The sequence below is a fragment of the Mesocricetus auratus genome, unplaced genomic scaffold (genome assembly GCF_017639785.1).
Source record: "Mesocricetus auratus isolate SY011 unplaced genomic scaffold, BCM_Maur_2.0 Super-Scaffold_100676, whole genome shotgun sequence".
NCBI classification, from domain to species: domain Eukaryota; kingdom Metazoa; phylum Chordata; class Mammalia; order Rodentia; family Cricetidae; genus Mesocricetus; species Mesocricetus auratus.
Window position 1 is genome coordinate 73,444,695 of NW_024429266.1, and position 21,734 is coordinate 73,466,428.

Below are 21,734 nucleotides of genomic sequence, written 5' to 3' on the forward strand. Positions count from 1 at the left end.
TTCCTCTACACCGTGGATATGACCATTTGCTTCAAGCTCTTTCTACTGTGATTTCCCTGATATGATGGACTGTAACTTGATGGATGTAATTTGATGTAATATGATGGAATTACGTGCCAATAAACTCTGTTCTCCCCTAAGTTGCTTTTTGTTAGGGTATTTTATCAAAGTGAAAGAAAAGAAACTAGAATGCTTGTCTGCCTAGGTCTTTTCCATTCTTTTCTATCTCAGCTCCAGCCCTGCTAATGAGCAATTTCCTCAAACCAAGCTCTTCTTTTTGTCAGTTGCAAACTAAGCTTTCTATATTTCCTAACCAAAAGTACATCATATCACTTTGCCCATGTTTAAATGCCCATCTGTTTGAGAATTGAAAGTGTTCTCTCTCTCTCTCTCTCTCTCTCTCTCTCTCTCTCTCTCTCTCTCTCTCTCTCTCTCTCTCTCTCTCTGTTTCTGGTAGGAGGATACAGGAGTTCATGCGTGTGGTATAGGAAAAACAATTACCCTGGGGGTGCAAATTCCACTTAGAAACTTGCTGTACATTAGTTTCAGATCCAATGAATAGTTACTGGGTATCTATTCTCTAGGCTGGAATATTTTCAAGTAATAGTTGCTGAATACATGCTGAGTGAACTTAAACACGGACAAGGAATAAAACGGAGTAGGACCTACTTGTGATTGAGAACTTTCTGTGTTCTGAACTTGATAGTTTGGAATTAATCCTTATCGTCCCAGTATACAACAACTGAAACTTGAAATAATAAAAAAACAGGTTTATAAAACTTATAATTGGGCTGGTGAGATAACTCATTAGGCAGAATGTTCATTTTATAGCATGAGGACACTTGTTTGGTCCCCAGAACCTATGTAAAAAGTCAGGTGTTTTGTGACCTAGGAATCTTTGTGCTTGGGAATCAGAGAGTGGGGCATTCCCAGGGCTCAATGGCCAGCCAGTTTAGGCTGAATTAGTGAACTTGAGACAACAAGAGAGTATCATCTCAAAATCCACAATGGTTGATATATGAGAAATGACACCTAAAATTAGCCTCTGGCCTCCATATGCTCATGCACACTTCTGTATGACAAATATACACAGGTATTCACACAAATCTGTACCCATACGCATGGAAAAGTTCACATATGTACACTTAATGCAAACACATACACACTCACATGAACTCATAGCCAGCAATTTCAGGGTTTTAATTCAAAACTCCTTAGTTGAGTCAGGTAAGGTATTATAGGGCTATAGTCTTTGTTTCCAAGAGCCTTAGTTGGGAAGATTTTAATTCTAGTTTGAGCTACATAGTGATACCCAGATTGAAACAAACCAACAAGTAAGAATAAGAGCTGCAAAACTCAATTAATTTTCCATTTTGTAGTATATCTCATGAGTTGTAACTCAAGACTGCATCTATGGAGTAGGGAATAAACCATGTCAAGCAAGATGTGGGTTTGTTTCAGACTGTGTGGTTTGGGTAGAAGCTGTGTTGGAAGGAAAACTACAGCCTTTTATCTGGAATGAGCACTCAGGATTTGTGACTACAGTGTTCTCCCTGTATGTCATATCCAATGAAAGTGGCATGGGTCCTTGCTGAGCTTTCTCACCTCATCGTGACTGTAATATGAAGGTTGTGAAGTCACTGAGTGAGCTCTGCCATTTCATTCCTAGAAATCATCTGCAAGTTGAGGAACTCATTGAGTAATGAATGAAATCTTCTCAGCATCCAAGTGTTCTGTATTAGTGAAATGCCATTCCCTCCAAGATGATAGGAATGATATGATTCTGGTTGCTGATTGCCAGCGAACTGATATAGAGACCAGGAAAGCCAAGATCAGGCCAAGCCTGCAGCTGTTACTGTCCTGAATGAAGACAACAGAACTCTATCTCTCTGAACTTCATGTTTGCTTTTTTTAAATTTTTGACTTTTAACAATTCTAGTCTATCTTGTTTTGGGTGTGTGTGATTTAAGTGCAGCTATGTGGACAGGACGCACACACATGGTCACATGCGGTGACCAGAGGATGATGTCAGTGTTCTGTTCTATCATGCTTTATCTTATATCCCTGAGATACTGAGCCTGAGTTAGGCGGCTGCCCAGAAAGCTCCAGAAATGCTTCTGTCACCTCTCCCACACAGTATTTGTGTCACTAGATAATAAAAAGGCATACTAAGCTTTTTACATGGGTGACCAGGATTCAAATTTTGGTTCTTCTGCTTGCATAGATAGGTCTTTCAACTCTGAGCCATATCCCTAGCTCAGTTTTTTGGCCTTGCTAAAGTATGAAATGGAGATTTTTGTAGCTTTCTGCTGACTTGTGTAGGTGCTTAGCAAAGTCATGGCCCTGTTCTTTCCTTTTTTTCTTTGCAATGTTGAAACACCATAGAGCTGTGTGGGAGGATGATCCTGTGTAACATGCCTAGGCTGAATCTGGGCTAAAATAGAAACTATGGTGCTAGTGGTAGACACTATATAAAATCAGTGAGAGGAAACTCCCAAGGTGACCATTGCATCCTCTCCCTTACATCTTCAGCTCCATGGACAGCACTGTTTGCCATTGTTCTCTCCTAACTCTGGACAGGCTTCTTCTTAGTTTTTGGTGACAAGTGGCCAGAACTTATACAAAAACTACTTGGGTATTTTATTTTACCTTTTGAGACAAAGTCTCTAGTAGTCCCAGGCTGGCCTCAGTCTTACTATGTAGCTAAAGATGGTGCTGAACTTCTGACTCTCTGCATCGACCTCCCAGTAGTAAGACTGCAGGTATGGAACATAATGCCTAGTTTACGCAGTGAGGGAAACCGAACAGCTGTGCACGTCAGCCAAGTACTCTACCAACTGAGTCACATTTCTATCTCTCCTTGTATAATTTGAAGTGAGTATTTAGATGAAAATTGTAGCTACATTTAAGGCTTCCTTGTTACCATAATTTTGCATTAAGTTTGAGAAAGAAGTATTTTTATTATTTCCCTTGATGTCTGACTTGTTCATTAAGAGATGTGCAAATATAAAGTCCTTGATTATCTATAGAAGAGCAAGTCTCAAGTTATAGTGTATTTAAAATATCCTTGCATCATGCTCAATCCTCTTAAAAATTTTATATTTCATTTTAAGAAATAAGATCTTTCTGTTTTCTAAGCTTGGAACTCCTAGACTCAAATAATATTCCTGCCTCAGTCTCCTGAGTAGCTAGGATTACTGGAGTATGCAGCCAGGCTTCTTTTATAAAGACATGTGTTTGCATGTGAGGAGATAATATGGAGGTCAGAGATCAAACTCTAGTGCTGTTTCTTGCTTGCTGTCCATGTACTTTTTCAAGACCAGTTCTCTCTCTGGGACCTGGAGTATACAAGTTGGCTGGGCTGCCTGCCAGAAAGTCCCAGGGATCTTCCTACTTCTGCTTACTCACCCTGGGATTACAACCACGTACCACCACCCCTGTATTGTTGGCTTCTCCTTTAAAAAGAGCCACAGTTGCCCTTGTGTGCTCTCATCCTCCTGCTCTCAGTTGGCACTGAAGAGAAAGCATGCTTTCCAAGTATCCCTGGGTCCCGAGCTTGGAAGGACCCTATACAGATGGAGTTCCGTAAGCAAAATGAAGCAAAGTGCTATGGTAAGATGCTCTCCATGCCACAAGGCAAAGCAGCAACACAAGGCAAGACAGCAGGGACTCAGATCTCTGGCTTGTGTGGCATCTTCACCAAGAGAAAATCAATTTTAAAGGAAAAAGTGGCAAGGATCTGTTTCTGTAGACTAACAGAAAGCAAATATTTGAGAAGAAAATAATGTATTAAGATTCTTGTTTTTAGTGGCTTTCTTGGGAGTCATGTCTGAGCTGATAAGAGATGTCTTGGGAGAATGAGTTATGTTCTTCTAGAAGAAATGGGGGTAGTATACGGCAGCTTTCCAGATGAGTTCTCTGTTCTCAGATAATCAGCAAACGGAGATTGTAATATGGGTAATAAAAGACCCAAAGACTTACATTGGGGTTCAAGCTTCATGCTGAATATCAGAGAAGCAAATCAGCCAAGAAAGTAGGTCTTATCTCTACTAAGTTAAAATGGAATCCTGTCTCCAGGAATTCTTTGAGTCAAAAGTCCTGATTTCCTGTTTCCTCCTCCTTATATTCCTTACTTCATCAGCAATATCACTCATGTCTCCACCTTCTAGTGCTGGGATTAAAGGCCTGTGATCCCAGCTGCTGAGATAAAAGGTATAAGCTCTGTTACTCTTGTGTAGGTCATGGTGGCCTTGAACTCAGAGAGATACATCTGCCTGTTTCCTGAGTCCTGTGATTAAGGGTGTGTGCCATCACTTTCTAGCTTCTATAGCTAACTAGTGTGGCTGGTGTTGCTTTCTGATACTTCAGCAAATCTTTATTAAATGATAAATAATATATCACAACAGGAGATAGCTTTACTGGGTGTGTATTTCTAGTTGTCTTTTTTATTATGGTGTATATACCATAGTTATGAATGATTTTTCATGTGTGTGTACATGTATGTGTGTATCTGAGAATAAACTCCAGGTGTTGTCCACCTTGATTTCTTTTTATTGACTAATAAGAAAACGTTATTTCCAAAGGTATTTGGGAAAATATAACAAGAGACAAATTTCTCTTGTTTTCCAACTTCATGGTGAAATAATTGACTCAAGAATTATTGTGAAGGACTTATAGAAAGACACGATCTTGACAAGCAAGCCTCTACTGAGTTTTTCCTCCATCATCACCATGGTTCTGTAATATTTTTCTTAGTTTTAAAATAATGCTTTTCTAAGTTGTAGAAAGGTAAACGAGTTATTTTTTAATTTAACACATTTTCACTTATTTTTTATTTGTATGTGCTGGTGTACTTGTCTGTATATATACCAAGCAGATATAGATAACCCCACAGGCCAGAGAGACGGTCTAAATCCTTGGAATTAGTGTTTCACGGACTTGTGAGCAATGCATCATGGGTGCTGGGAATGGAATCCAGTGCCTCTGCAAAGCAATATATGTGCTCAGGGGCTGAGGAGGCTCCCTCCAGTTCTACCTGAATCATTGTAAGGTACTTTTGAAAGCAGCATTTTTAGTCTGATGTCAGGTCACCTTGGGGATCATAATTTTTCCAGGACTGTGGTAAGCTTGTGGACTGCTCATTGATGTAGTCAGAAGAACACTGTCATTGAAGCTATGCCAACTGATATTCACCTGAGGCCATTGCCATTATCAACATAAGGTGCATTTGCTTTCATGTTCCCAATGGGAGGAACTGCATTTAGATCTGGGCTATTAAAAAACAGTTTTTACTCTCTATGTTTGCATATGCACTTGTTAGCTATGCATATTATTAATATTGCTTACTGTGATTTCATAGAATGATTTACTTCATTGCAGAATGCTAGGATGTCCTGTTTATCATGCATAAGGCTCTGCAGTTGTATATAGTGACTGGTGTATATACCATATAATGACTGCTGTATATAATATATAGGAACTGCTGTATATACTGTATAGGGACTGATGCCAGAGACAGCCTTTAATAGCTGGTTTCAAAGGAGACAGTGAAGTATAGATGAGGCTTGGGTACAGGTGAAACTGGAAGAAGGTACTAGTCTTGGCATTTCCAAGTCACCAGAAGTCACCTGGCAGGCACCTAGCCTTTATTAGACACTGTTAAGTGCATACCATCAGTACCAGGGCTCTAATGTACTGTAGCCCAGGAGCCCAAAGGATCTTTGGCTCCTTCTTTGTTCTCTAATATTGCAACTTGACATTTTTCCATATCTTCTAAGTTTGGTCTGTGACTCGGGACATCAAAAACTCTGTTTTCTTCAATGTAATCCACTGATGATCTTTTAACTGATTTTTATGATTGTCATTACTTTCAATACTATTCTTACTTTCTTTGTTGAAACAATCCCAAGTCATATTCTCAAAAATCTATTGCACTGGGGGTTTGAAAACCCTAATTAAATAAATGGCTGCTAAATAAAATGATCCACACGAATTTACTTAGTTACTAGACTTAACTTGATCTTATTTGTGTCTACAGAAGTGTCAGTACATCTGTAGTTAATTGAAATCATGTACTAAATACACTATCATCCAGGACATCACAAGGAAGAAGAGACATTGGATTGAAATATTTTAATCATTTCTTTTATTTTTGAGATTATAATTACATCATTTTTCTTGCTCCTTTCCTCCCTCCAAGCTTTACCACATACCCTCTTTGCTCGCCATTTAATTCACGGCCTCTTTTTTAGTTAATTATTGTTGTGAACATATATATGTATATGTATATAGAGCAGAATACAGGTGACCATAGGCATGCTAAGATGAACTGGAATGTTTTTAAGGCCTTAATATCACGTACTGCACTTGAATCCTAGACTAGTGGGTGGGAATCCAGCATGGGACTGTTCAAGACCCCCTGAATGTGTGTGTCAGTGAGGAGGCCTAGGCAATCTATTGGGCCTTGGATAGTAGATCAGTATTCATCCCTGGCATACTAATGGACTGGGTGCCCATCCAACAATGTGAGATGCACTCTTACCCTGGACTCTTGGGGGAGAGTCTAGGCCCTGCCCTAGAGGAAATGACTGACTATGGACACCCCCATCGAGGGCCTCACCCTTCCTTGGGGAAGTGAGGGAGTTTTGGGGGTGTTGGTGGGAAGGTGTGGAAGGAGGGGAGGGAAAGGGATAGGGACCTGTGATTGACATGTGAAGCAACCTTTATTTAATTTAATTTTAAATTTAAAAATAAAAATAAAAAAAAACATGTACTGCAACTAAAGTGACAGTTTCCTGGGTGAAGAGCTTACTATGTGTGCATGAACAACTGAGGTCTAATTCCCAGAACCTACCACCAAGAGTCAGGCATAGTGGCATGCTCTTGTAATCCCAGAGCTTAGGAGGCAGAAACAAGTGATCTCTGGGACTCACACTGGCCAGCCAGTTTAGTCAAATTGCTGAGCTTCAGGGTCAATCTCAAAAACCAAGGCTCACAAGCTAACAAGGTGGTTCAGAGGATTAAGGTACTTTCCAACAAGTCTGACAACCTGAGTTCCATCCCCAGGACTCACAAAAGTGAAGGAGACAACCAATCCAGCAGTTTTTTTGCTGACCCTACATGTACTCCACCAGCTTGCGCAAAGTTAAAAGTGTGTAGGCTGCAAGGAGAGTGATTGAAAAAAACACTTAATGCCAATGTTTGGCCATTGCATACACTCATGAATGTATATCCCCACACACACACCCTCACACACGTGCACATACTGTATTTCATATTTGTTTCCTTAGTTTTATAGTAGGAATATAAGTGGGAATGTGGCAAAACTATAGCTCTGACCTTGGTACTTGAAAAGGTGAAGTCTAAATAAAACTATTTCACTGTTTGAATACTATCATTATCTCTAATGAGAGAGAGCATCACAAGGACGTTTCAAATTGTACCTTAGGAAATAAATTATCTGCCAGAACTGGACTCAGACTCTTTCTCTCAGTTATGAAAACATGGTCTGTCTGGTCACAGTACACATCTGCTCTGTGTAAAATTTATCCTGAAGATCCCTGGTGTGTCTACCATTGTCCTTGTCACTGGGGAGTGCATATTTTTGCATGAATTATTCATAGTAACCCTTCAACAGAAATTCTGGTTTTACTGGTTGTGTTTTTAGTGAAGACAAACCTTTGCTGCCTCTAAAGCCTCTTTGTGTACATAAGAATTGAATCTCCTTCTTACTGAAGATATTCCATTGTCGCCTCTCATAAAAGTCCATTATCACTGGACTTCCCTATTGCCTCACCATGACTAAACCTCAGGAAGGTAGGTTCTTAAGCTCTACTAAACAGCAGGAATAATTGCTTCTTTACTTAAGTGATGCTCTTGTTCCTAGAATCCCTCCTCCCTAGTACAGTCCCTGTAAGCTGTCAGGAGATTTGTCCAGATCTGTGGTCATTTTTGAGTTCCAACTAAGATGCTTTTCCATTTTCTTCTCTTCTGCCTTTCTATATTGGGTGTTGGCTAGAGCCTAAGAAAGCATTCTCATTCTTTCTCTGAAGCTCCCCTTCCCACCGTGTGGCCATGTGCCATATGTGGCTAAACTCCATGTCTAGTTAACTCAGATAGAATGGTTTATTTTTCTTTATCTTCTCCATTCTCCTTCTCTGAGTCTCTACTGACACTTTCAGCTTTGCCTACTTTGGGGATTTCTTGTTTAAATTTTTCCAAACATAATATTTTTATTGATTATTTGAGAATTTCAATATCTTTGGACTTCCAACTAAATCAATTCTTCTTAAATTATTATATTAAGGAACCTAAGAACTCCAAAAGGACATCTTGATTTCCATGTTAGCATCTGGTCACCACCAAGAGATTCCTCCAAGCTTCCAGCAATATTATATGTGTTCCTGTTCATGTGTGTGCCTGTATATGCAATAACACGAGCATAAGAGGGTCAGAGGTGCTGATGGGTATCTTAAGCAGTCACTGTCAGCTTTATTTATTGAGATAGGGTCTTTCACTGGGCCTGGAGCTCTCCAGTTCAGCCAGCATTACAGGCACACACTGTTGCACACAGCTTTTTATAGGTCCTCATGCCTACAAGGCAAGCACTCTGATAGCCATCTCCCAAGCCCTGCCAGAGGCTTCCTTTTCATTTTCTTTTTGTCACTCAGTTTATCCACAGCAGAGTATGCTGTGATTCTCCTATAGGTCTCTTCTGGTGCTAATCTATAATGCAGAAAATGCACAGGTCACATCTGATGTGCTGGGTGGAAGATTTTTTTGGTTTGAGTTCTACAGGTGCTGTGGAGGCAGAGATTCCCATAGGGTCTATTGGTTTTCCTCAGTTCAGCCCTTAGCCACTGTGGGATCTTTAACTAACAGGCATTAATTGTGTATAGTAGAGTGTGTGTGTGTGTGTGTGTGTGTGTGTGTGTGTGTGTGTGTGTGTGTAAGCCAAAGGACAAACTTGACTGTCATTCCTTAGCCACCATCCACCTTGGCTTTGGAGACACTTGCATGGAACACATTAAGTAGGTTTGACTGGTTGGTCAGGATCCATAGCTCTTCTATCTGCAATCCCCCTTGCTTAGATTACAAGCATGTGCCACCAGTCCTTGCTTTTTGTCTGAATTCTGAAGTGCTGAAATAATATCCTTGTGCTTACACAGTAAACACTTTGTATACAAAGCTACCTCACAGCCCAATGGGCCATTTAGAAATATAGAAAAATCTGTGTGTTGAAGGATTAGCACCTACACTAACAGGGACAGTAAGGGCATCTGACAACATTTATTGAAAAATCAGAGAGTTTCCTAGAAGGAACTTTAGAAGGAATTTAGGCCTGTCAGTACAATGGTTGTCTGTCTGTTTGTTTGATACAGGGTTTTGCTCTTTAGCTGCATTGGCCTCATATTCATGGACACCCTCCTGCCTCAGCTCTGGTGTGTTATGCTATGTCACTTTCCCCAACTTGTTCAAATTACCAAAAATATCATTTTAAGAAATAAATGTATTTTCATTTTCTTTGCACTTGTTTTTCTAAATCCCCTCCTACATTTCAGCATTCATTTCAACAGATTATTATCTTTCACCTTTACTTTTAACTAAGAAAAAATTATAAATGTTGCTTGAGCTAATGTAGGAGCTAGTCAGGTTCCACTTATCTGCAGTGTCAAAACCAATAAAGCGTAGACTAAGGATCGCATGCCTGGAAATCTGTAGCAGGTGGCCCCAGGCCTCCAGGAAGCAAGGACTAACATCCCAAAGCAGAGGCATGCCTAGAGTTGACTCTGTGTTACTGATTCTACAAGGAGACTCTGTCTGCATGTCTATGAATCTGTATATTTCCCAACGGTTCAGATTCCAAAAGGATGGCAAGTACTATTCTTACTTCCCCAAGAACCTCAGGTTTGCAAGCTTGGAGGCATCAGTTAATTCAGTGTCATGCATCCCAACATCTCCCAGTATTCTCTGAGTTACATGCTAGCAATGCTCCTTCCTCACTTTCTCTCAGTACTCAACACCCACCCCTACTCAACACAAAAGTCTTTAAGAAGATATCTTTGTTGCTCTGGGTAATCTGAACTCCTTTCCTTTCACTTTGGACTTCATCATGTTCTCTATTTCATTAAATAAATCTTGTGACCTCATGGACAGTCTACCTCCATGTCCTCTATCAAATTGTAGATTTTATATTGTTGTTTTGTGATATCAATGTTTGCTTTCTTATTTGACATCTCACTTATTTACCTTTTCTTTTATTTCTTCATTTTAAGTGTGTTTAATCATTTTATTTTACTAATTCTGAATTTGCAACATTGCTAGGATTTTTGCCAATTCAAGATAAAAAAACTGACTCTTCTTTTCCCCAAGCATTCATATTCTCAGTGTTAAATATCTAAGTCTGAGATTCCCTTGTAATTTGATCCTGATGCCCAGTGTATGACTGGATCGAAGGTTACCTCTTTCTCTATGGTTTCCTAGTCATCTGAGCAACACCAAATAAGGACTCAGAAAAGGGACCAGACCCAGTTGAAACTTGTGTTGGCTCAGCTCATAGGAACTGCATCACAAACAAAATTCTGTGAATTATCTCAATACAGGGACTGAGATAATACACACTTGTATCTCCTTAGCATGACTTAAAGTTAATTCAGTCCCAAGGTCAAGTAGTTGACCTGGCCCAACTACAGTGTTAAGTTCCATCCAGGCCAGATATTCTATTCTCTTTCTATGGTTGTTTGATTTGATTTGTTTTTTTGAAATAGGGTCTTACTATGTAGCATTGGCTGGCTTGGAGTTCTCTATGTAGAACAGGCTGGCCTTAAACTAATGGAGCTCTGCTTCTTAATGGACCTTGATTACTGTTCTAATAACCCATCTGAAGAGAAGCTGGCATTTCTGGCCTCTGACAAAAATGAGACTACCCAGAGGCACAGAGACACATCTGGCTTTTAGCCAAAGAAGAAATTAGCTCTTTTTCTTTGGGATCTTTTTACCCTAAATGTCTTAGCTAATTTTTACCTCATGTATTACACACCTGTATTAGAAAATGCAAAAAAATCAGTGGTCTGTAAGAATGTCCCCTGTGTGCTGTCCTGTCTCAAAGACACTGTAAGTGCATTTCTGTACATTCACAGTCTCATGTCACATGCCCCTTGGGGCATGCTAAATTAAACTTATGCAGAGAAAGGAATGCTGGAAATGTAAGGCATGTTTGACCTAATTTGACACAACTCAAATAAAGTTTCAAGAATAATTTAAACTAACAATGGCAAAAAAGAATTGAACAAACAAACACACACTCAGCAAAAAACAAAAAACAAAACAAAACAACAATTAAAAGAAAACCCATGGGGAAGTAGTGCAAGCCTTTAATCTCAACATTCTGGAGAGAAGAAGAGGCAGGTGGTATCTATTAGTTCGAGACCAGCCTGGTCTACAGAGCAAGTTCCAGGAGAGCCAGGACTACAAGAGAGCAAGAGAGTTCTCTTGAAAAAACAAGGAAACAAAACCAAGATAGTAAAAAACAAAAAAGCAAGAACTGTAAATAAGAGTAAGAAAATTTGAAGAATTTAGAGTGCATAGATGAAAGGAAGTGAGAAAGTACCAGATGAGTTGAATAGAGAGAGGCAGCAGGACTTGAGGCTGGAGAGCTAGTTCAATGGGAAATATTGCACTTGCCATGAAGGACTTAAATACCCTGGACCTATATAAATGCCAGAGAGTGTTCCTACACTGGACTGTCGGAGTCAGCTAGCCTGTGGCTTATGCAGTGGGAAACAACTAGGAAATCCGGATCAAACAAACTGAAAGGTGAGAATGGGCACCTGAGCTTGTCCTATGACCTCCATATGCAAACCTTGGAATACTGTGCTGGTTAGAACCCAAGCTAGAGTCATCTGAATGGAGGGAACTTCAGTTAAGAGACTGCCTCCATAAAAAGCTGTGAGTAGAATAAGAATTAGGAAAAGTGAATGATAACTTACAGCTTAGGCAGAGTAGGAATTTGTATGTATTTTTGTAGGAGACTAAAGAGGAAAAGCCCATGGATTATATTAATAGATTTTCCAGGTGGCAGTGTACCCATTTCACTTACTTTCTTTGGGATTACAAACAAGCAGCATATGGACTGTTAATAAAGAGTATTGATTAATTGATAGACTCAGCAATGTTTTATTGTAGGAAATATTACTTCATCAGGTGGAGGACTGCTACAGTCAGAATTACTTGTTTCTTTGCTTTCTCTTAAAAAACTGTTCTACTCTCTGTTTATATGTGTATATGTGAAGCACTGTAGTGTATATTTTTGAGGAAATAAGAGACTTGGAATCAGAATACCAAGAAGGAAAAACATAAGATTGCCCTCAAGGAAGCCCTGCAGTGCATGTGCTTGAATAATGTTTGACATGGGCAAGGCATGGTGGGTGGTGCTATCTAAAGGCAAGTGGTAGTGTGTGGTGTAATAAAGCAGCCAGAGGACGCCATGAGGCGCTGAGGAGCAAGTCAGTAAGCAATACTCCTTTATGGCCTCTGTATCAGTTCTTGACTCCAATTTTCTGCCTCAAGACCCTGCCCTGACTTCCATGGGTGGGGAACAACAAGTTCAAATTGAAGTAAACCCTTTCCTCCCAAAGTTGCTTTTAGTCCTGGTATTTTACCACAGTCACAGATACCCTAACCAAGACATGCAGCACACTGGTGTGAAAAATGCAAACACATACATTGTGCATATGCATACAAACACACACACACAAGTACAATCTAAGAAAAAATTTACATTGTAAAATTATCTCAAACATATAGAAACTGCAGGGGTATCCAGTTGTGTGGGTAGAGTTGAAGACATGAATTTTATAAAAAAAAAACCAAAACATAGCTCTGTGTGAAAACAAAACTGACCACCAGTCCCTATTAAACCACTGTGACACTTGGCTTGCCTTTATGGTATGCAGTAGAGGCTCCTAAGATGTCTCAGGTAGAACTTTTCCATCAAAATCTCTCCTGAGGAGGCCAGTGGCTTCTACCTCTGGGAGCCATCCAGGAACTACAAATATGACGACCACTATATTTTAATAATATAATCTTGGCTCTCATTACTGGCTGCATTGTCTTCTCCTCCATTATGGTCCTTATTCCTTGAACTACATGTCAGACACAGTCCTTTCTCCTTCAAGTTGTTTTTGTCAGGTATTTTGTAACAGCAATGAGAAAATTAACTAAGACAAACATGAGTATCTAAGTGTCCATCATGGCAATTACCTTAGGAGTTGTCAGCAAGGGTAAAGTCACTTTTCCAAAGTAACACAGATACTAAGTTGTGGGCATACTGCAAACATTTAACCAAATTATTTCTAGGGTTCATGATTTTTTTATTTTAATTTTAAATAGCTTGCTTCACATGTCAATCCCAGTTCCCTCTCTCTCCCCCTCCTCCCACACCCCCTCCCCATCCCACCCAGCCTCCCACACTATCACCACTTCCTTCCACATAGGAGATATCTAGAGTCTGTCATTACACTCAGGGCAGGGTCCAGGCACTCCCCTAAGATTCCAGGCTGAGAGAGCATCCCTCTTTGTGTAATGGACACAGGAAGTCCGTTTGTATGCCAGGGATAAACACTGATCCACTGCCCAGGGTCCCATAGGTTGCCAAGGCCTGCTCACTGACTGTCACACTCAGGGTGTCTGGATCAGTCCCATTCTGGCCTCCCAGGTGTCGGTCTGGGGTCCAAGAGCACTCCCCTGTTCTGATCAGCTGTCTCTGCTGGTTTTGCCAGCCCATTCATTGCCAATTTGCTCATTGCTCCTCTCTCTCTGTCACTGGGTTCCATTGGTTCAGTTCAGTGTTCAGCTGTGGGTGTTTGCCTCTGCTTCCATCAGTCACTGGATGAAGGCTCCAGGATGATTATAGTCATCAAGTTCACTATCAGGAATAGGCATTCCAGGTGGTCTCTACACTATTGCTTAGCTTGCCAATTGGTGTTATAACTTTAGATCACTAGAGGTCACACTGGTGCCTGATCTGTCTTCTAACCTATGATTCCCTCTTCCCCTTATTCTACCCTCCACTCAACCTTCCTGTTCCCCCATGACCTACTCTCTCTTCTTCTTCTCCCCTTCTCTTCTTCCCAGCTCCCACTTCCCCCCACCCCTGGCCGTGTTCCCCATCTGTTCAGAGGATCTTGCCTCATTCCTCTTCTCATGGGTACCATGCATACCTCTCTTAGGTTCTTTCCTGTTTCCCAAACTCTCTAGCAGTGGAAGTGCAGACTGGCAGTATCCTAATCCATCTCTAAAATCCATATATGAGTGAGTACATACCATGTTTGCTTTTTGTGACTGTGTTACCTCACTCAGGATGGATTTTTCTAGTGCCATCCATTTACCTGTAAATTTCAAGATTCCATTTTATTTTCTGTTGAGAAATACTCTATTTTGTAAACATACCACATTTTCTCTATCCACTCTACGGATGAGGGGCATCTAGGTTGCTTACAGGTTCTGGCTATTACAAATAATGCTGCTGTGGACATAGTGAAGCAGATGCCCATGTTGTATGAATTTGAATCATTTGATATATGACTAAGAATGGAATTGCTTAATCTTGTGGTAGATTGATTCCCAATTTCCTGAGGAATCTCGATACTGATTTTCAAAGGGGGTGTATGAGTTGGCACTCCCACCAGCAGTGGAGGAGTGTTCTCCTCTTTCCACATCCTCTCTAGCATAAATTGTCTTTGGAGTTTTTTATTTTAGCTATTCTGACAGGAGTAAGATTTGCATTTCCCTGATGGCTAAGGATGTTGAGCACTTTCTTAAGTGTCTCTTGGCCATTTTAGCCTCCTCTAATGAGAATTCTCTATTTAGTTCTGTAACCCAACATTTAATTGTTTCCTTTGGTGTTTTGGAGACTTGCTTCTTGAGTTCTTTGTAAATTTTGGAGATTAGCCCTTTGCCAGATGTGGGGTTAGTGGATACCTTTTCCCATTCTGTGGACTGCCTTTTTGTCTTGTTGACTGTGTCCTTTGCCTTACAGAAGCTTCTTAGTTTCAGGAGGTCCCATTTGTTAATTGTCGATCTCAGTGTCTGTGTCACAGGTGTTATGTTCAGGAAGTGGTCTCCTGTATCAACTTGTTGAAGAGTATCTCCCACTTTCTCTTCTAAGAGTTTCAGTATGGTTGCGTTTATGTTGAGATCTTTGATCCATTTGGACTTAAGTTTTGTACAAGGTGATAGAGATGGATCTATCTGCAGTCTTCTGCATGTCAATACCCAGTTATGCCAGCACCATTGGTTGAAGATGCTTTCTTTTTTCCATTGTATAGGTTTAGCTTCTTTGTCAAAAATCAAGTGGTCATAGGTGTGTGGGTTAAAATCAGGGTTTTCAATTCTGTTCCATTGGTCTACTGGTCTATTTTTGTGCCAATACTAAGCTGTTTTCAGGACTGTAGCTCTATAATTGAGCTTAAAGTCAGGTATGGTGATGCCTCCTGAAGTTCCTTTATTGTATAGGGTTGTTTTGGCTGTCCTTTGCCTTTTGTTTTACCATATAAAGTTGATTATTGTTCTTTCAAGGTCTGTGAAGAATTTTGCCAGAATTTTGACAGGGATTGCATTCAATCTGTAGACTGCTTTTGGCAAGATTGCTATTTGTATTATGTTGATCCTATCAACCCAAGAGCATGGGAGATTCTTCGATTATATGGTATCCTCTTTGATTTCTTTCTTATAAGACTAAAAGTTTTTGATATGCAGGTCTTTCACTTCCTTGGTTAACATTATCCCCAGATATTTGATGCTGTTTATGGCTATTGTAAAGGGTAATGTTTCTTTGATTTCTTTCTCAGCCACTTCATCATTTGTATATAATAGGGCCACTGATTTTTTTGAGTTAACCTTGTGTTCTGCCACTTTGCTGAAGGTGTTTATCAGCTCTAGGAGTTCCCTTGCGGAGTTTTTTGGGTCACTTATGTAAACTATCATATCATCTTCAAATAGTGAAAGCCTGACTTCTTCTTTTCCTATTTGTATCCCCTTGATTTCCTTTTGTTGTCTTATTTCTCTAGCTAGAACTTCAAGTACAATATTGAAACGATATGGAGAGAGTTGACAGCCTTGTCTTGTTCCTGATTTTAGGGGAATTGTCTTGAGTTTCTCTCCATTTACTTTGAGGTTAGCTGTTGATTTACTGTATATTGCTTTTATTTTGTTCAGGTATGTTCCTGTTATCCCTGATCTCTCAAGGACCTTTACCATGAAGGGGTGCTGGATTTTTCAGCATCTAGTGAGATGATCATGTGGTTTTTATTTCCCAGTTTGTTAATATGGTGGATTACATTGATAGATTTTCTAATGTTGAACCATCCCTGCATTCCTGGGATGAAGCCCACTTGATCATAGTGGATGATTTTTCTGATGTGTTCTTGAATCCGATTTGCTAGTATTTTATTGAGTATTTTTGCATCGATGTTCATGAGGGAAATTGGTTTATAGTTCTCTTTCTTAGTTGTGTCTTTGTGTGGCTTGGGTAACAAGGTAATTGTAGCCTTGTAAAAAGAGTTTGGCAATGAGCCTCCTGCTTCTATTGTGTGGAGTACTTTGAGGAGTATTGGAATTAGCTCTTCTTTGAATTTCTGGTAGAATTCTTCACTGAAGCCATCTGGCCTGGGCATTATTTTTTGGTTGGGAGGCTTTTGATGACTGCTTCTATTTCATTAAGCATTATAGGTCTGTTTACATTGTTTATGTGTTCTTCATTTACTTTTGGCAAGTGACCTCTATCCAGGAAGTTGTCCATTTCCTTTAAATTTTTGAATTTTGTGGAGTACAGATTTTCAAAGTATGCACTGATGATTCTCTGGATTTCCTCAGTGTCAGTTGTTATGTCCCCCTTTTCATTTCTAATTTTGATTTTTAGCATGCACACTCTCTGTCTTTTGGTTAGTTTGGACAGAGGTTTGTCTATTTTGTTGATTTTTCTCAAAGAGCCAACTTTCATTAATTCTTCTCAATTCTTTCCTGGTTTCTACTTGATTGATTTCCACCCCTAATTTGATTATTTCCTGGCATCGACTCCTCATGGGTGAATTTGCTTCTTTTTGTTCTAGTGCATTCAGCTGTGCTATTAATTTCTAGTGTGACTGTTCTTCATGTGGGCACTTAGTGCTATGAACTTTCCTCTTAGCACTTCTTTCAGAGTGTCCCATAAGTTTGGATATGTTGTGTCTTCATTCTCATTGAATTCCAGGAAGTCTTTGATTTCTTTTTTTATTTCTTCCTTTACACAGGGATGTTGCAATTGTGCATTGTTCAGTTTCCATGAGTTTGTAGGGTTAAGTGATTTGTGTTATTGTTGAATTCTAATTTTAATGCATGGTGGTCTGATCAGATACAGGGAGTTATTCCAATTTTTTTGTATCTGTGGAGATTTGCTATGTTTTCTATTATGTGTCAATTTTAGAGAAGGTTTCCTATGGCACCGAGAAGAAGGTATATCCCTTTGTGTTTGGGTGGAATGTGCTATAGATATCTGTTAAACCCAGTTGGGTCATAACTTCTATTAGTTCTTTTGTTTCTTTGTTAAGTTCTGTCTGGAGGTCCTGTCTAGCAGTGAGAGAGGAGTGTGTGAGATTTTATGTGCAGTTTGAGCTTTAGTAGTGCTTCTTTCATGAATGTGGGTGCCTTTGTATTTGGGGCATAGATGTTCAAAATTGAGACTTCATCTTGATGGACTTTTCCTTTGATGAATATGAAATGTCCTTCTTCATCTCTTTCGATTGGTTTTAATTTGACGTGTAGTTATTTAGATATTAGTATTGCTACACCTGCTTGTTTCTTGGCTCCGTTTGATTGGAAAATCTATTCTGAACCCTTTACTCTGAGGTAACATCTGTCTTTGATGTTGAGATGTGTGTCTTGTATGCAGCAGAAGAATGGGTTCTGTCTTTGTATCCATTCTGCTAGTCTGTGTCTTTTTATAGTCAAGTTAAGACCATTGACATTGAGGAATATTAATGACCATTGATTGATGATTATTGTTTGTGCTTGATTTATTGGTAGTGGAGTTATTGTGTGTAGGTTCTCCTCCCTTTTTCTTTTGGTGTTTGGTAAAGTGGGATTATCTATTGCCTGTGTCTTTTTGAGTATAATTATCTTCGTTGGGTCTAGGTTTACCTTACAGAACTTTCTGTAGAGCTGGATTCATGGGTACATATTGTTTAAATCTGGCTTTGTCATGGATTATTCTGCTTTCTCCATCTATGTTAATTGAAAGCTTTGCTGGATATAGTAGTCTGGGCTGGCATCCTTGATCTCATGAGCATGAAGGGGACACTGCAGCAGCTTGTTCTCTTCTGCCACCATGTAAATACCACGAATAGAACTCACATCATCAGGCTTATGTGCAAATGTCCTCACTGAACTATCTCACTGGTTCAGTGTTCTCCACATTTAAATGAATGCTCAGATGCTGGGTGGGTGTTATTTCCCTTTCATGCTCATGAGAAAAAAACAGTGGCAACTTTTTCCATGTGCTTGTCCTCCTTTGAGTTTGATGTGTTCTGTGATGGCTACCCATACCTAGTAGACATTCACATGCATGGTGCACACCAAAGTGCATTGCACAGATTCTGAAGATCATTTTCTTCCAGGCAAGCACTTTACCAGTGGATATACCAGGTTTTAGCAAGAATATATGAAACTAGTTGTGTTCAGTTTAGGTAAAATACCGTGCCACTTTTATTTACCTCTGCTTCAGAAAGTATACACGAATACAAGAGAGAGTTCCATGAAAACAAGTATAACCTTGACTTTACTCCAAAGTGTAAAATTTCCAACTCTCTCAGGCTTCAGGACTTGACTGGTAATGAATTATTTGAAACACTCCTCATACTTGATCATGATGAATGGTAGCTTCATATTCCTGGGATGGGGCATTAGTCACAGGGGCAGAAGTCAGCTAAGGTGACAAGATTTTACTCTATCTTGAACGATGTTAGGAGCCGCTGAAGTGTTTTAAGCATGGCTAGGTGACATAATTCAGTGCACACATGCTGCTCTGAACTATGGGGTTTTGTATGAAGTATAAAATATATTTTCATGCCTAAGATGGTTAATATGTCTCTCAAGCCATGACCTCTACATTTTTTCATATCTGTTAGTGTTGGTTTAATGAGATTAATATCAGTCAAGTCTATATCTCAGTTAAATAACCGAACTATATGACATGACCCCTGTGACCTCCTCCTGTTCTAGTTCCTGAGTGAGCATGCATGGACCTCTGTGCTGTCCTGTCCTGTAAGTCTAGGGCACAGGCTGATAGTCTTATCTGTGTTTCTATCCCTTGGTGAAACCATACCTGTTGACACACATCTATGAATTAGCACTTTGTTAGGTGAAAATTGATTGAACCTGGATACAATATTCTATCAGTTACCTTCTTAAGCTTGGCATATATACATATAAGAGAACATCCATTTTAGCACGGGCTATCTCTGTTGGTAAAGTGCTTGCTTTGCAAATATGAGGACCTGAGTGTGAAATCAGGCATGGTGTACACATTTGTAAACTTAATGTTGAGGTGTTGACAGACAGATCCTTAAGGCACAGTGGCCAAGCATCCTACACAAATATGCAAGAAGAAAACATCCTACACAAATATGCAAGAAAAAAACAAAGTTGTGACCAGTAAAAAAGAACCACTAATGTTGACTATTGGCATCACACAGAAACAGACAAAAAATCTACACACACACACACACACACACACACACACACACACACACATACACATACACACACACCAAGACAGTATCCTCATATTTGATTGCTAAACAAACATAACAGCATATGTGAATTTTAAGTTCACTAGCCAAATATGTGTTGAACCCCGCTGCCATTAGGGATATGTTAGATGCTGTGATGAAATGTCACATGACACACAACTATTATTCTCAGAGGTTCTTTAGCACATTCTAGAAGATAGACCAGTGTGTTTGTGATCCTTTCTTAGTGCATTATAGGGACATATTGGAAGAATGTAAATAAGCAAAAAACAAAAAAAAAGGAACAAACAGGAGGGGAGATTTTAGGATAGATATATCCCAGAAATGGGCTTAGAAGAATGAATGAATAAATGAATTATAAAACTAATTGTGTGTGATGGGTATCATTTACTGTCAACCTGATACAGCCTGAATCACCTGAGATGAGAAGCTCAAGAAGGATTTGTCTATAATGGGATTGGTCTGAGGACATGTTTGCAGGGGATTTTCTTAATAAGTTAATTGGAGTGGGAAGATCCAGTCTACTTTGGATGGCACCATTCTCTAGACAAGGAGTCCTTGTTTCAGTTAGGTTCCTATTGCTATGATAAAGACCATAAGGAAATAGCTCATTTTAGCTCACAGTTATGTTTCTTCATGAGGGGAAGTATGGGAAGGAACTCAAGACATGAATCTGGAGGCAGTGACTGAAGGCAATCACTGGAGTTGTGCTGTTTACTCTCTTACTCACATGGCTTGTTCATCTTGCTTTCTTATGCCACATAGGACAATATTCTGAGGGGTGGCATTTCCTCCAGTGAGCTGCACCCTTCAAAATCAACTGTTAACAAATAAAGGGCCCTAAAGAGTTCCCTACACTGCAGTCATCTGGAGGCATTTTCACCATTGAGGTTCTGTTTCTAAAATGACTCTAGCTGTGTCCAGTTGACAGTAGCCCAACCAGCATAGTTTCTTTCTTTCTTTCTTTCTTTCTTTCTTTCTTTCTTTCTTTTTTTCTTTCTTTCTTTCTTTCTTTGGTCCATCCTTCCTTCTTTCTTTCCTTTCTTTCTTCTTACATGTTTTTACCTAAAAACAAGCTTGAATCACATGCCAATTCCAGCTCCCTCTCCCTCCCCTCCTTCTGTACCCTCAGCCCCACTCTCAACAAAAACAGCTGACCTGAACAAGGGGGAGCTATTAGACACCAGACCAACAGCTGGGAGGACAGTATGGGACTGATCCAGAACCCCTGAGTGTGGGTGTCAGTGAAGAAGCCTGTCTAATCTATGGGGACCTGGGCAGTAGATCAGTATTTTTCCCTGGTGTACAAATGGACTTTGTGTGTCCATACCACAAAGAGGGATGCTCTTTCAGCCTGGACTCTTGGGGGAGGGCCTAAACCAAGCCCTGAGCAAAATGCTAGCATAGTTTCTAAACTATTTGAATGGAGAAATCAGGCAGTATATAAGCAAGCCAGCAAGTAGACGAACGTGCATTTGTTTCTTAGTGTATTTGGTTGTGAATGTGGTATGACTAGCTCCTTCAAGTTCCTGCAACTGTGATTTCCCCCAATGATAGACTGCAACTTAGAATAGTGACCTAAATAAGCCTTTTCTCCCCTATGTTGCTTTCTTGTCAAAGTGTTTTATCACAGCAACAGAAATGAAACTAAAATAGGGTGTAAGCTCATGAAGTACCAGAACCCTGGGCTGTAAAGACTCTTGAGGCTGTAGGGGAAAGGAAAGTAGGAAGTCTGAGAAGTAAGCTAAAGTATGAGCTACTGACCCCTGCAGAGGGATATTAAGAGCCAAATAAAGTCTGCCTTTCTGTCTTTCCAGCCATCTATGAGCAATCCTGTGAAGTGTACCGATACGGAGGGAACAAGGCTGGCTTCTTCTATGTGGACTCTGATGGCAGCGGGCCACTGGGACCTCTCCAGGTGTACTGCAATATCACTGGTAAGGGCCATGT

At 39.9% G+C, this 21,734-nt stretch overlaps 1 protein-coding gene across 2 annotated transcripts in view; it reads left to right on the forward strand.

Annotated features, from left to right (window-relative positions):
- Cntnap5 (contactin associated protein family member 5) overlaps positions 1 to 21,734 on the forward strand; it is a 919,042-nt gene that overhangs the window by 560,149 nt on the left and 337,159 nt on the right. For both annotated transcript variants that reach the window (XM_040737777.1, XM_040737776.1), the window contains one exon: positions 21,602 to 21,721. In XM_040737777.1, coding sequence (XP_040593711.1) covers positions 21,602 to 21,721 — 120 coding nt within the window. The remainder of the gene's footprint in view (positions 1 to 21,601; positions 21,722 to 21,734) is intronic.